The 16,841-nt window shown below is 43.1% G+C and overlaps 1 protein-coding gene across 2 annotated transcripts in view; it reads right to left on the reverse strand.

Annotated features, from left to right (window-relative positions):
* Positions 1-16,841, reverse strand: part of GRIA1 (glutamate ionotropic receptor AMPA type subunit 1) — a 307,810-nt gene that overhangs the window by 115,004 nt on the left and 175,965 nt on the right. For both annotated transcript variants that reach the window (XM_045436653.1, XM_045436642.1), the window contains exons 6-7: positions 4,194-4,355; positions 1,476-1,643 (exon numbers count right to left, since the gene is read on the reverse strand). In XM_045436653.1, coding sequence (XP_045292609.1) covers positions 1,476-1,643; positions 4,194-4,355 — 330 coding nt within the window. The remainder of the gene's footprint in view (positions 1-1,475; positions 1,644-4,193; positions 4,356-16,841) is intronic.

The raw sequence follows: 16,841 nt of genomic DNA on the forward strand, positions 1-16,841 counted from the left end.
CTTACCCTCATTCCCAAGAATGGAGCTACACATTCTCCTCCATGTAAAGGCACTTCATCCAAGCTGAGGAACAGCTGGTGATGTTCCTTTCTCGGCTCTTTCCCCAGGTTGTTAAAATTGCTAGAGCTGTGCACGTGTGGTTGGAAAACGAATGGGGACGGTTGTGCATTTTGCTCTACATTCCTCCCTCGTTCAGAAACGCTCTCCTCCTCTCCTGGGAGCCCAAATTCACTTTCTGTTGAAGGTAGTCTCAAAAGTAAAACCACTCTTGGGGCACCTGGGTGGCTTAGTCGGTTAAGTACCCAACGCTTGGTTTGGGCTCAGGTCATGATCTCATGGTTTGTGAGATCGAGCCCCTCACTGGGCTCCGCGCTGAAAATGTGGAGTCTGCTGGGGATTCTCTCTCTCTCTCTCTGCCTCTCCCTCACTTGTGTGCTCTTTCTCTCTCTCTCCCTGTCTCAAAAAAAAAAAAAAAAAAAAAAAGTAAAACCTGTCTTATCCAGGCAACTCCATTCGATGGGGCAGAGGGTAGGTCATGAGTAGCATCGGCACTAAAATATTTTGCTGTTGCTGGTTTGTCACTGTGCCTGAAACTGGGACATTCCTTTTAGTTGGCACTGCCCTCTTTGCCCACTCCCCTCTGGAAACACAGCCTCTCTATTAGGAGGCATCAGATGGTACAGCCTATCCATCAGCAGCTCAAGAATCACAGCCTGGACTTGAGGTGTTTCTAGAGACTTCTAGAGGCTTCAAGAGATTTCTAGTTGCTCTGAGGGTGATCAAGCTGAGGGCAAGCTCCCAGAAGCTTCTAAACCAAGACTGTTCAATACAGAGCCCACAGGTACCACTGTTTCATCCTGCTTGCACAGCAGACATATCACTGATGGAATATTTATGCTCTTCCCTGTGGAATCTAGATTCAGCCTAAGAATCCTTTGCATAGCCAATTGATGAGAATAGGCATGGCCATTTTCTATTCCTGTTCTTTAACTGTTCTTCAGTGCAAACAAAATTGATGATTGTAATGCTGAGAAGCAAGAAAATGGGATTAGAAAGTACCGAGAAGCATTGTCAGGATCCCCTCGTGAAATGTGCGTGAAGAGCAAAGGTAACAAAGACATACAGAAAACTAGGGCAGGTGGGGAAAGTCTCCCAGAGACGGCTCAAACGGTTCTGTTTCATCCCTACGTATTTCAAGTCCTCTTTCCAACTACAGCATAATCCCTAAACAGAAAATACAGCTTTTACACTATCAGGAGTTCCATACTATTTTTTGTTTAAAAAAAAAAAAAACACATACATTCTACATGAGCTTCCACGTATGCCAAGAGCCACAAACACAATGCAGTCGTTGTCCAAACCTCAGGCCTGCTCCAACCCTTTCTTTTAAATGGCTGCATCCCACCTGAAATTGATACCGAAATCCCCTAGGAGGCTCCCATAAGAAGGGGCAACCACAGCCGGGCAGGCCTCACCTGCTGCAGAGCTCTTTGGATGTCGATCCCCTGGCCCCAGGGCACAGCTGGGTTAGCCAGGCAGTCCCCAGCATTCCCCCGGCGGGATATATCGATTCTCTGCCTCCGCAGGTTCTGAAAAGCCTCAGCCATCACCTTCACCCCGTCGTAGGTGAGCGCAGAGGTGTACTGGTGGGAGGAATGGAGATAGTTAGGTGTCAGAAAGAGCTGGCAGGGAGGCAGGTGGGAGTTCTGTCTGGGAACGTGCTTCCTGGTGATGAGAATGCTTTCAGTGGGGGCTACGGGAGTGGGGGTGGGCAGGGGTGACCCAGGAAGAGCCTGTGCCTGGGATGGGGGCTGCTGCTCCACATCACTAGCCAACGTTGCCCTCCTGAACTGTGAGTTCCCTTGCCAGTTGTGACTTTCAAAGGGAAGCTGGAATTCTAGACTTTTGTGTGCAGTCTTGCAATGTTAAAATGTTGGTTCAACTGGAAAAAGAAGGCATAGATTAAATGCATCACATCTATAGCTCTGATACAGCCCATAGAAATTTTGGTTTTCTCTGTTACAGTCACAGTTGGGAGCCAAGAGGAACTATTTACTCCACTATCCCCTGTGACAGCAAAAGAAAAAAAATCCAAGAAGGGTAAGCTCTTAATTATTTCCACATGTGCCTCAAAGTGGCAGGTTTACATTCTATATCCTTTCCCCTTGTGCTTATTCATGATAGCTCTCTTTTTCCCTTTAAAAGGGGGCTTAGATATTGATAAAACAAAGCAGGATAACGATCCAGGACAATATTTTCTGGCTTTGGAACTCATGCCTGTCTTGTTCATTAATTTGTCCTCAATGCCTAGCTTGTTCTGTGGTATATTTTAAGTTCACAATAGAGAGTTGTAGAATGAATGTGTATTTTTCCAGTTTTTAACTTTGATTCTCTCACTTAATAATATATATATATATATATATATATATATATATATATATATATATATATATATTACATTTGATTATTTTCATTTATTTATTTTTAATGTTTTTTTTTTCCCATTTATTTTTGACAAAGAGAGATCATGAGCAGGGGAAGGGCAGAGAGAGAGAGAGAGGGAGACGCAGAATCTGAAGCAGGCTCCAGGCTCTGAGCTGTCAGCACAGAGCCCAACACAGGGCTCAAGCTTGTGCACCTTGAGATCATGACCTGAGCTGAAGTCGGAGCTTAACCGACTGAGCCACCCAGGTGCCCCTACATTTGATTATTTTTATAATCTCCAGTCTTTTGCAAGTTGGGTGGGGTATTCACATATTAATTAACTGGTATGTGCTTTGTTCATTGCTTTAAAGCACAAGTGATTTTGTTTGCTTCAGCTCATATTGAAAGGAGTCTTCATTTTTTAAAGTTTTTATTTAAATTCCAGTTAACATAGAGTGTAATATTAGTCTCAGGTGTGCAATACAGTGATTCCACACTTCCATACAGTACCCAGTGCTCATCATGACAAGTGCACTCCTTAATCCCCGTCACCTATTTCCCCCACCCCTACCCACCTCCCGTCTGGTAACCATCAGTTCTCTACAGTTAAGAATCTTCTTCTTGGTTTCTCTTTCTCTTTTTTCCCCCTTTGCTCATTGTCTTGTTTCTTAAGTTCCACATATGAGTGAAATCGTATGGGAAGTAAGTCTTCATGTTTGAGCTGCTAAATCAGTTTCAGTAAGAGTAGGATGAGAAGCATCTCAGCTAAATGACTTGCCATTCGCAAAAAGAAATTGACCGAGTGGCAAGAGAAAGTTGTCAAGGATTCACTGTTTGCTCCAGATAAACAAATTTGGCCTCAGAATCCTCCACACAGTGTTCCACACGGACACTGCCAAGATATTGAGTCTGACAGGGGAAAGAAAAATTACCTGCTGTCTTTATTCAAAACCACTATCAAATAGCAAATAAAATAGATTTTGGCTGTAGAATTTAGAGCTTCATGCCTGGGACATGAGAAGGAGACGGTCTGCATAACTGGGAGCTGATGTTCTGAGGCAGAGATGTGCTGGATATTGTTTATTAGATTTCCTTATTTTTTAGCTGGGTACATGGCTGACCAGATAAAGGGCTAGCTTCCTGCACAATTCAAGAAGCTTCCATTCACAAAGAAATGAGTGGAAACCACATCCCCCCTGGAGCTGTGCCACATAGTGGCCCTGCCCAGAATAGAGACACCATTTTTCAGCTTCTCTGTAGCAGGTTGGGGCTAGGTTTCTAAGATGTGGTTAGTAGCATGTGAGTGGGTGATTTGTGTGACTTCTGAAAGGGTTTTTTTTCTTTTTAAAGCAATTGTGCTTTTTATTTTCCTTTTTGCTATCCTGCTGGTTAGAGTATTGAGTTAATGGTTGGAGCTTCAGCAGCCATTTCGGGCTATAAGGTAGCAGCCATATGCTGAAGGTAGCAGAACAAGAAGACAGAAGAAGCTCGAGTGTTTGACAATAGCGGGGCTGTTATATAAGCCCTGGATTGCTGACTTCTGAATTTTGTTTATATGAGAGAAAAACAAAACATTTATCTTGTTTAAACCATTGGTCATTCTGTATTGTCAAACCTTTGCAGCACATCCTCATTCTTAATGTATATATTTTCCTTAGCTTATTCTTCTTAGAAAGTCTTTCCTTTCCTAAAGGTTAATAGTGCCCAGAAATCTGGGGCACACAAAGGGACCAGGTTGGTCCTTTGCTGCCTGCTGCCCATTCTCTCACCTTAGGTCTCTTCCAGTCCACCCGGGTGTGGTCGCGAGCATCGCTGTTCTTCCACTGCTGCATGATTTTGGCTGGGATGGTGTCTGTGTAGTTAACCAACTGGAAACCTGTTACATTTGCTCCACTCTCCTTGAATTTGTTTAAGTCAATGTCCATGAAACCCTGTGCAGGGAGGAGGGGAAAGAAATGAGAACGTGATGCCTAGATAAGTCAATTTAATCATGTTATAGGATCACAGGTTTTCCATCCTGCTCCATAAGATGAAGCAGGCTGAATGGAGAGACCTTGGTGCCTCCTCCCCTTCCGAAGGTTATCACTAAGTTTGTGCCTGGTTAGCACAGCTAAGGGCACTTGCTCAGAAGCCAGCCATGCCTGGGCTGAAATGCTGGCTCTGCTATTCAGAGCCATTAGTTCAACTGACTCGGACTAAGTTGCTTGACGTTTCCTTGTCTGAATAACGAAGGTTAGGAAGTTAGGGAGAAAAAGCCATGTGGTGATGCACGTCAAGTGTGTGGGGCAGACTGAGTGATCAATAAGTCATGGTGGGATTGTTATGATGCTACAAATATGGAACAAGATAGAAACATAAGGAGGCAACTGTCTCCTCTACCACCTGCATTCCTCAACCCTTTTGAGAGAAGAAGAATCTGACGTCCATCAGGAGCAAACTCCTGTGGGCTCCCCAAGGTCACTAGCAAGTCTGCACAAGGGGCTGGATTCTGATCTGGATTCTGACCATCCCTCACTCTGTGCCCTTTCCTGTACCACAGACTAACATCCACAAAGGATCCTTTACCAGGAATAAATCTTTCCTCCCAAATTTGGTGAAGTTCATTCAAGTTCAGGAGGCCTTCACCTTAAAAAGGAAGCCTTGTATTTGTATAATACATTCCATAGAGCACAGTGCTTTCATATCTATGGCCTTGCTTCACTTTATGACTTAATAAGGTAGAAATTAGGTGTCTATTTGGCACTTTAAGAAACTGAGACAAAGGAGGAGAATTGATCACAAAGTCATCAGGTGAATCAGTGGCAGAGCGTGGACAAGGACTAAGGTCTCTTTAGGGGCTTAACTCACTCATCTTTCAACAAACATTTTTGAGAACCTCTAGGGCACTATTCCAACAGTGAATAAGATATGTTCTCTTATGAAGCTTATATTCTAGTGAGAAAGACCATAAACAAACAAGTAAACGTGTAGCATGATATATACAACAAACTCATATGATACCGTCCACATCTCTCTTTTTTAAATTCTTTTTTTAATGTTTATTTTTGAAAGAGAGACAGAGTGAGAGTGGGGGAGGGGCAGAGAGAGAAGGAGACAGAATCTGAAGCAGGCTCCAGGCTCTGAGCTGTCCGCACAGAGCCCGACGGGGGGCTCGAACTCACGAACCGTGAGATCATGGCCTGAGCTGAAGTCAGAGCTTAACCGACTGAGCCACCCAGGCACCCCGATACTGTCCATGTCTCTTAATTTCTCATTGACTTGATTTAGTTTCTTATTTATTTACTTATTGATTTAAAGTTTATTTATTTTTGAGAGAGCATGAGCAGAGGAGGGGCAGCAAGAGAGGGAGAGAGAGAATCCCAAGCAGGATCCTCATGCTTTCAGCTCAGAGCCTGACGTGGGGCTCGATCTCACGAATCATGAGATCATGACCTGAGCCAAAATCAACAGTCAGACTCTTGGGGCGCCTGGGTGGCTCAGTCGGTTAAGCGTCTGACTTCGGCTCAGGTCATGGTCTCATGGTTCGTGGGTTCGAGCCCCGCATCAGGCCTGTGCTAACAGCTCAGAACCTGAAACCTGCTTCAGATTCTGTGTACCCCCCTCTCTCCGCCCCACCCCTGCTTGTGCTCTGTCTCTGTCTTTCAAAAATGAATAAACATTTAAAAAAAATTTTAAATAAATTTTAAAAAGACTCTTAAATGACTGAGCCACCCAGATGCCCCAGTCTAGTTCCTTATTTAAAACCTCTGGACATAAACAACTTCATTACTCAAAGATACTTCCCCTCCTTTCAAGTGCCTCTCAAGTTCTAATGTTTATTATCTGTATTTTATAAATAACCCAAGATCAGTTCCACTCAGAGCCTTTGTCCTAGGTATTCTCTGTCTCAGAGTGTGCTTTCTCTGGCTGGCTCCTTTCCGTCTTTAGGATCTTAGTCACCATGCAGTGTCTTCAGAGAGGTCTTTCCTGGCCCCTTATCTAAAAATTTTTTTTTTTAACGTTTATTTATTATTGAGAGACAGAGAGACACAGAGCATGAGCAGGGGAGGGGAAGAGAGAGGGGGAGACACAGAATCCGAAGCAGGGTCCAGGCTCTGAGCTGTTAGCACAGAGCCTGATGTGGGGCTCAATCTCACAAACTTCGAGATCACGATCTGAGCCAAAGTTGGTTGCCTAACCAACTGAGCCACCCAGGCACCCCTCCTGGCCCCTTATCTAAAGATCCAATTCCTACTCTGTGGCAGACACTTTCAGAAGTACCCTGCTCAATTCTACTCCCCCTTAGTATACTGATATTTCACTTTCTATACTAACTGCAAATATCTATTACTTCACCCCTGTGCAGGTTAAGCCAGATGTGTTGGGGAATAAACACACCCAGAGCAGCACTCAACCAGTGAAAGATGGAGAGTTAGTTGATAAGTACTCCAGGATCCTGTCCCCTTGGTGGGGGTGGGGGGAGGGGGTATGTAATCCTGAGGTACATTCTACACCAACGTCTAGAGGTCCCTTAAGGGATTGTGTACTTTTATTGGCTGCTATCCTGTGCCTACCTGACTTTTCAGATTCCCTAATCGGCACCAAAATAAACCACTTATAATTGAGTCTTTGTCTTACGTCCTGCTTCTAGAAGAAACCAATAAATCACTCTACCACCCAGTTCAGTCATTTCCTTCTCAGTGCCCTGTTGAGTTACCTCAGGAGTGTTTATAACTATCTGAGACCATCTCTTTTGTTCCTGTGGTCCCTTGTTTTCCTCCTCCCATTGGAATATCACCTCCATGAGCACAGGGAACTTTTCTGTTTTTTTCATTGATGTGTCCTACAGCCTAGCATCTAGAGCAATGCCTGGTACAGAGTAGGTGCATAGTACATATTTGCTGTGTGAATGAATAAAACCCAGAGACGTGCTCAAGCAAGAATGCTAATTAGGCAGGAGAAATATGATAAGCCGGCCGAAAATGCCAGTGGATGGTTTTAATTGGTTGAAAAGAGCAGCTCAGGTTGACTTTTCCCGTAGCCACAATTGATAGACTTCCACAGAGGCCTCCTGATTTGCACAACGTTTCTAGCAAGTTGTTAGTACAGATGGAATCAGAATATGTTTTTGAAGACATTATACCACCTAAGAGAAATCCCACACTGGTTAAAAGCTAATGCACAGTTGAGAAATTTCTCTTAATTTTTAGAGAACTTTAAAAAGAACATCTTGTTCATAAACTAACCATCAAGAGACTGAAATGGAAATTATCTCCCGCAGTCCTATTCTGTCACTTGAAAATCTGTAACCAGCCCCCAGGCATTTTATACTCACTGCCCTCATCTTGAACATAATGGGGGCCACAGGAAATGGCAGAGTTTATTCAAACATAAATGTCACTCAATTTCATCACCGCAATTTCTGACTGCAAGGTTACTTACTAGAGCCAAACCTCGGTTACGTCTAATCAATCTGATGGGATCCTCTAACAGAACTCTTTGTGCTCCCCTGGGAAGGACCGCACAAAGGATCATAAAACAAATTCCTATCTGTGATGTTAGGTAAAAACAACTAAGGGAATAACTTGTGGTCAGTGCACATTCATCTAATAGCTGGCATTTTCCCTCTGTAAGATCTCATGTTGGAATGGTAATATGGAATCCCTACATTGTCCTTCATCACGGAGAAATAAGTCTCTTATAGGGACTAGGTTTGATTTCTCTATAATGCAAGTAAATAGACTCTGCCAGTATAGATGGTGTTTTTTTTTTTTTTTTTTTTTTAAGTTTACTTATTTGGAGAGAGAGAGAGAGAGTGAGATGGGGGAAAGGAAGAGTGAGAAAGACTGAGAGAGAATCCCAAGCAGGCTCCTCGTTATCAGTGCAGAGCCTGATGTGGAGCTCAAACTCACAAACCATGAGATCATGACCTGGGCCAAAGTTGGACACTTAATGGACTGAGCCACCCAGGTGCCCCTACATAAGTGTTCTTGACTGAGAAGGGGAAATAAACATGTTAACTGTCTGCCCACCAGTTAACTGCAAAGTTCAACTCACTCTTTCTATTCCCTGGAGCATGCTCATTAAACAAGGTTTAAATTAATCATTTTCTAATTTTCCTTGTCATTTTATTAAAATAAAAAAGACCATGGAGGAGTAACATCTGATATTTAGAATATTTTTCTTTATCTGCTTTATCTGTGCTATTATACAACATGTGTAAGGATGCAACATTGCTAATGATATTTTATTAAAGATTTAAACTATGAAGTTTAATTATTACTATTCTGAGCCATTTTTTCCTATTTTAGAACATTCCCCCAAGTACTGAGTCTATTGATGTGTACACTGCGACTCAGGGATAAAAATGAAATAAATGTACAAGATGCTTCCAGTTATATGGTATGAGAACCCAGGTATCCTGAACCCAGACTCCTTCCGCTGTCCGCGCTGAGCTGTATCAGCTGCTGCTCTTTATAGAGTGACTCTGTTTCTCATCTAAAATACGGCTTTGTGACCAGTGAGCTCTTGGAGCCGTTATGTTACTTTGCTCCTGTGTGCCGTATCTGCACTTCTCTGGCATTTCACACTGTCCCACATGTGACTGACGAAAGAGTAACATGAGACGGATGCTCTGCCTACTATCTTGGTTCAAGTGCAGATCACCTGGCTGATGTACTACAGGCTATTGGGAGAGAGGTCTTTAACTTGAGGGATGCATCAGAATATCTTAGAGAGCTCTTGCAAAATAGTCATTCCTAAGAGTTGTCATTCAGTGGCCCTGGTAAGCAATGGACACCTGCATTTTTATAAAGCTCTAATGCTGGCAGATTGAAAATCAAGAAGACTGCCAAATGATAGCACAACCAACAAACACTGAGGCCTGGATGTATGGATTAGTAGGAGATGGTTCATCATCATCTTTCTAATGGAGACTCAGGGCTGGAATTAAAACTGATCAAGCAAGAGAAAGAGACCTAGACCTAGTATGTAGAAATCTAGAGGAAACCGTCAGAATCACTGAACACAGAAAAGGTTTAAGATAGTTATTTTTAAGAAGTTTGAGATTGGAGAAAGCAAGCATTTGCTTTTTATTTTATACCCTGCTGTAATGTGTGTGTGTGTGTGTGTGTGTGTGTGTATGTGTATATACATATATATAAAATAAACCTGTCTATATATATATATGTGTATATATATATGTATATACATATATATAAAATAAACCTCTCTCTCTCTCTATATATATATATATATATTTATATATATATATATAAATATATATATATATATATTTTACTATGTGAATATGGTTCCTATTTATCCTATTAAAAATATAGCTCTTCAGATAGTTCTGATGTGCCTTGATGCTTAGAAGTCCTCTGTTAGTCCCTGGAAAGTGGGGGAGGGGGTGGCAGTGGCAGAACAGGGAAGATAAATTGTTGCATTTATTGAATCTTTGTTATGATGTGTGAAGGGAGCCCTGCTTAATTTGTTATCTCCTGGTCTGGAAAAAAGAATGCTGGCCCTATTAAATGCTCTACTGAAACACAGCTTCAGAAGCATTGCTCATAAGAAGAATGAAAATAGCAATAATGGCCAAAGTTCCATTTCATTTGAATTATATAACTTCATCTCAACAACGTTCTGAGAATGATAAGATTACTGTCATTTAAAAATGAAAAATGAAATAATTAGTCAACAGGCACCCCTAGATTTATTTTAAACATTTCCCAAGTTCTTATACTGAGCCAGGCATTCTGTTAAATGCTTTATATAGATAATTTTATTTTATCCCTCAAACAACCCTGAGAGGTGAACATGCACAGGAGGCACCAGATGCTTATTTGCATAAATGAGTTGAGTGAGTATCCATCCCAATTTATGTTGAAGAGCTGTGGTTCAGAGACTTCTAGAAACTCCCCTGAGATCACACAGCAAGCAACAATTCAATCCATGGTCCACCCATAAAATCTGTCTTCTTTATCAGTATGTTGCATTTTCTTGCTGGTGAAGGAACACATGAGCTTGGCTTTAGGAGGGTGTTTAGAGAATGTCCCAAAGAGGGGCAAAGGACCTGAGACAGTGTGGATGACACAGTGAATAGCCCTGAATAAGTGACTGACCCTGCCAAAGACAGGCCTTCCAGGACAGCTTTCTATCTTAAAGGAATATCTGTGGGAGAACACTCTAGTTTTCTCTCCTTGACACCAACCTCTGAAGGTTGGTTAGATGTTTCCCAAGCCTCTGATTTACCTAAAGTCTATTAGTGCCCACCTACCCTACATCCAGACCAGGGGTCGGCAAATATTTTCTGTAAAGGGCCAGATTGTGAATATTTTTGTCTTTGCAGGCCATATGGTTTCTGCTGTAATTATTCAACTGTGCCATTATAGCATGAAAGCAGCCATAGACAATAGTAAATGAATGAGCATGGCTGTGTCCCAACAAAATGTATTTATGGACACTGTAATTTGAATTTCATATAATTTTCACAAGTCATGAAATATCATTCTTTTCATTTTTTTCCAATAATTTAAAAATGTAAAAACCATTCTTAGCTCATGAGCCAAAAAAAAAAAAATAAAATAAAAATGAGGGGACAGCTGGATCTGACCCATAGACCACAGTTTCCTGATGCCTGAAGCAAAGATGTCAGAGATGAGACTTAACCCGTCATTGTACAGGTGGGGAAAGTGAGGTGGGGGGGGGGGCAGGGGCATGAGTGGCCTAAGGCTGTATGGTTGGTTAGGGGATTAGCTGGGGTTGGGATCTGACTCCTTTTATGTCACTGTAGGAGTGTAGGAGCAATACAATAATGACCAGCTGTTCGAATAGACTGGGAGTAAAAGTGCTCAATTAAGTAAGGTAGTTAACTCAGGCATTCCTTCTATCTTATGTCAATTATAATTTTCAAAGGATTAGAAGGAAAAGGCATTTCAAATAATTATGATATCCTAAAGAGATGTTTAACACTATAACTACATTGGATATGCTTTCATGTAGCTGTGAAGATTTAGAAAATGGTTTAAGGATCATGAAGAGGCTCTGGGCTATCATTATGACTATTAATTATCACGTGTGGCTGGAAACAAAAGAACCGATTATGCGGCTTACTGGTTACTTAACCTCTCTGAGGCTCAGTTCTCTGGTCTTCAAAATGTAGCTATAATGGCACCTACAGCGTGGAATTGTTGTAAGATTTAAAAGAATACATTGAAGCACTTAGAACTGTGTCTGGCACATAGTAAGTGCTTAATGAACGTTAGCTGTTATCATCACCGCATTCACCATCATCATTATCACAGCCTCAAAAGAAGTTAGGTGTTGTTAGAACTGCTTCAAAACCAGGCAGTGGGCCAGGCAAGACTCCTGAGAGAACAGGAGGCAGGTGTATGGGACCGCTGCTGGCGGAGGATCAAAAGCGGTATCTTCAAAGCCAGATTTCCTTTTTCTCTGGGATTCTTTCAAGGGGTCATGTCAAGCTGTTCAGCCCTCGTCATCCAGCTTGTGTGGACGCCACACCCGTCAGAAAGAAGAGGGGGCATCCAGCGTTGTTAAAGGGGCCAGCAAGAAGGTTTATTAAACAAGCCTGGACACCGGGAAGAGGGCTGCCTCGTCGCACCCCCCCTTGAGATCTAGAAGAGGTAACATGGGAATAAATCGAAGAACTTTTAGTTTATACTTAGAAGGGCACAAGTTGAACATGCCAAGTTTCCCCCACTTGTCAGATAGATTCTTAGATGACAGCTCCAGAGAGAGGATGGTTACAGGCAAGTGCAGTTTGAAAAGTCTTGTTACATTAGAAATGCCTGAAAAGTGGGGATAATCAACCTGAGAAATAATGGAAAACTGAGAGGGTAAGTGGAGGATGTACTGAAATCCCAGAAGGGCTGTCATGGGGACGAGGTGGGGGATTTGTTCTCTGAGACTCTGGAAAGCAAGCCGGCACCTACGAATAGGCAGAAGTCAGGGCAGACAGACTTCGGCTAAGATACAATGACAACTGCCATAGTGTCTAGGATGTATCCAGCCTACTACGTAGGGGGCAGCGTACTAAGGGCTTTATTTGTATTATCTCATTTAATCCTCACAACAACCTTGTGAAGCAAGTACTATTATCATTCCCATCTTGCAAGTCAGGAAACAGGCTTAAATGAACGGAGTAGTATCTGCCCAATATAGCACAGCTAGTGAGGGGCGGAGACCACAGTCACAGCAAGAGACAAGACTCGAGTTTGTTTTCTAAGCACTGTACATTTGGCCTCCTAACCACTAGTACTGTCACTCTGACTCATTCACCTCCTGTCCTGCAAGGAAGCACCTGGAATGGCCTGTATCTTTACACTAGGAAGGAATTAGCAGGTTTCCAGGAGACCAAGACATGTGCCTCCAGCTCCTTTAATATGCACTGCTATTTGGAATGTGAACCACGTCTCTTTGTTTCTCTCTCTCTGAGGCCTGTCCTGTGTCTCTGTCTGAGACTGCGGTCCTCCTTCTGACCCGCACTAAGAGACTGTGGGGCTCCCAGGAGGCAGGGGCCTTGGTCCTTACTCTATCCACAGCAAGCACCTGGAGCATGAGGACTGCCTAATTCACACTGAGGAATCCAGGAAGAGAGAGCAAATATCTTTGCTCACCATTTTCACGATTCTTATATGAATCTCAGCTTTTGTCCTTTGGACCAAAGAGGGCTTTTCATGGACTTTTTCCATGTAGTATACATATGTATTCTGAATTAGGTCATAAATAAAAACTGTAGGAAGACAGTTTTAGGGACAACCACAGAAATTCTGTCTTTGAACCTCAGGAGTTGCTTGCCCTTGGGCAATGGTCTCAACCTCTCCCAGCAGTAGTTTATTGATCTGCAGTAGAAGGGCATTGTCTAGACCCATGGTCATTCAAATTGTGTTCCCAGGTTGCAGGCCTGTTGGCCTGGGGGGGAAGGCGGAAGAATGGGGTCCTAGATCTCCACCTTCCCTCTACCACCAAAGCAGCTCTGTTTTTTATCTGTTTTACATGCTGGGGTTCTTCCCTAGATTTCATTTGAAAATAGAGCTTTTAACTAAAAAGTTTGGAAACTTCTGAGCCAGTTGATTTCTCCTAAGGGAGTAAGTTGATTTTTCTCTTAAGGGCTCTTCCAGCTTTGATCTATAATTCTGTGATCACATAGGTGTGTGCACATGAATATGGATATATGTGAAGTCATAGAATATTCCTGAGCTGAGGACTCAGTTGTGTCCTCAAATCACCATGTCTCTGCATAAGGCCGTCACATTTTCCTATTTCAGTCACTTTAACGAACCAAAACGTTAATGTGTCTTCACCCTACATAATCCCTGGTAACATGCACGCATATCTGCTTCCTGCGATGTCAATAAGACATTGTAGCTGTGTTCAAATCAGCTAAAATACTGTCTGTATTGGAAAAAAAAATAAAAAACCCACTAGTGTTAACTGATCCAAGCGCATTTGAAACCAGGGAGGCAGGTACCTGTCCGTTCGGATATCTGCCAATGCACAAATAGACCTATTTCCCAGGCAGGTGTCCACTGTTGACAAAGCATTGTCAAAGTCAAGCCCTCACAGACCAACTTCTCTCAGTCCAGGGGTTTAGGATAAAATGCTGCCACTTTGTGGCAGAAGGTCAGGGGCCCCCAGGCTGGGCTGCTGATGTATGGGTGAAGCCATGTATCCTCAGACCTGGTACTGGTTACGATGCCAGAACATCCCGTTATGTTACCTGTGTTCTAGCTGGCTGCAGTCAGAGGTGACAGCTGGCCAGGGCCACTTCAGAACAAGGGCCAAAGGTCCATACAAAATTCAGCTTAGTGTGAGGCCCGGAATTCTTGGCGGGCTTTAAACCAACATCTTCCTTTTATATTGATCACAGCCTGTCTGTCCAGGGACGATTAGGCAAAGACTGCAGAAATCCCACTTTTTGACAAAATGCCATCTTAAGCACTTATGAGGTCTCAATACAGTAGGTATCTATTGAATTCTTGGTGAAAAATGAATGAAAGTCCAAACATACGAGAAATTTGAAATCTACTGGGAATGGGGAAAGGAATATTCTAGTTGCTCATTCATGTTCTCCTTCGTCTGTTAGTACTTGATACTGAAAAGCACATACTAGACAAAGGGGTGCAGCAGAAAATCACAGGTGTGATCCTTGCTTTCAAATTACTTAAGGTTTCATAAGAAAGGCCAATAATACCCGAGTAATTGTAGAGCAAAATATATGAACCAAAACCTGACCTTGGAGCTCAGGGAAGGCTTCTCAGTGGAAGCAATGAAGCCTGAAAGAGGAGGCTTTGGTCAGGTGAAAAGTGCAGGGAATAACCCTCTAAGGAGAAGATATGCATGTTCCGAGGTTCAGATTCAGAGCCACAAAGGGCAGTGAATCAAAGGGAACATATGTCACACACCAGCCTGGATTGGAATCTCGGTTGTTTACCTCCTAGCTTTGCGACTTCAGGCAAGCTATTTCACCTTTCTGTGCCTCGGGATCCTTCACTGCAAAAATATGGATCGTTATAATATCTATGTCATATGACTGTGGTGAGGATAAACTACATTAACATATGTTAAATTCTTAGAATGATGCCTGGCACATAGTAAGTACTCACCTAGCCCCCTAGCTCGTGGGCTCCATGTTCCTTCCATTATATTCTCTGCTTTTCTGTCTTAAAAAGAGGTACAAGTAAGAAGTAAGGACTGAACCCTTCTAGTTACACACTACCCCAACCTCCTGCCATAATTGGTTTTGAGACATCTGTCCCTTCTGCTTCTAGGCTAGTGGGGGCATGCTCTGAAAGAGCAGTTGCCAACGCTGTCTTGCATATCTGGAATAGTCTGTTAACTCAGCATGGAAAGGGCTGTTTCAAATCAGCCAAGGTGTTTGTAAGAGCAAAGGCTGCAAACCCTGAGTGCTTGAGATTAACGAAGCAGTGTCCCCCTTATGCTGAAGGAAGCCCACGTGGCTTGGGAATTTTGTTTTCATATCTCTGGACAGCAGAGAGAGGCAGGGAAGCTAGCACCATAATTTACACACCTGCAAAGGTCCTCTTGGCAATTCTTCCTTTTGAAAACACTGTATCAAATCTTCAACAAATTGAGACCCTCAAAAACAAAGATATTTTGCAAGTGATAATGGATCAGTGGCAGAGTTGGGATGAGACCCCAGGCTTCTGCTACACTCACGGTTCTAAAACTTGACACAAAGTAGCTCATTTTATCGTTATCTTGTGAGGTATGTATTCATATTCTCACCTACAGATGAGGAAACTGAGGTACAGAGAGGTGAAGGGACTTGCTCAAGATCACACAGCTAGTAAGTGGGTGAGCCAAAATTCAAACCCAGTTTCAGGGGGAAAGGGGTTTATTTCTCAGTTTTGCTCAATCATAGTACCAGGCCTAAGAGTTGCAAAGGTTTCCCTGATTTGGGAAGAGATTAGAACACCTAATCTTTAGAATTAGAGAGATCTGAGTTCAAATTCCAGCATTAGCCACATAACCTTGGAAAAGTTCCTTTGGCAACTTGAACCTCTTTTTTCTGACTCATAAAGTGGGAATACAATCCACCTTTCTTGGAGGGACACAGAAACTCTCAACGGTCTCTAGAGTGGATTATTCTAGACCATGAGGTATGAGTGTGAAGAGTAACAGACTAGGCCTTGCCTGATGGAATGCTTGGACACATGGCAAATGAGGATCCTTTGGGATCTGGGATCAGAGGCCTCTGCAATGTCAGCCGTGATGATCATGAAGTACCTGTGTGTTCTCACTGTTACAAGAGAGTGAGGTGTAGGCAGCGGGAGGGAGGGAAGCCTGTGGGGAAGGGAAATGGGGAAGGTGCAGAAGGTCCCATCAGTGAAGAAAGACTCTGACAGGGACGCAGGGGGGCAGGAGAGAATGCTTCTGAGTCTCTTTCTTGGTCTCCATGTTTCTCTCTCTTACACACCACACACACACGCACACGCACACACACTGTGGAAACTAAAAGGCCACAGTGGGGTGAATAAAGCATAAAGAACAGAGCAAATGATTCCTCCAAATCCCAGTCCAGCTCTGTTTTTTAACTTCTCTGTGACCTCAAGCAGGTCACTTCCCTTCTCTGGGCCTAAAGTGCCATTTGTAAAATGAAGGGCTGGCTGAGATGAGCTCCTAGGGACCCTTCAGTCCTAGCTCTCTTGGACTCTTCAAACCAGGGCAAAGGCGTGTTCTTCACAGGACCACTGGCTACACAGACCCACTGTCATCCTTCCCCGACACCCCGCAGCCTGCAGAAGCCTCTCTAGCCTCTGACTGCCGTGCTCTGGCAGCTCAGGTGGCCATTTATGGGGCTTGCATTACTATCCCACATTGTGATTTTTCTCTCGCATTCTTTAGAACTTTCATTACATGTGCCAATCGAGGTGGAAGACAAGGCCTTGTTG

This window comes from Leopardus geoffroyi, chromosome A1 (assembly GCF_018350155.1).
Source record: "Leopardus geoffroyi isolate Oge1 chromosome A1, O.geoffroyi_Oge1_pat1.0, whole genome shotgun sequence".
Taxonomy (NCBI): Eukaryota; Metazoa; Chordata; class Mammalia; order Carnivora; family Felidae; genus Leopardus; species Leopardus geoffroyi.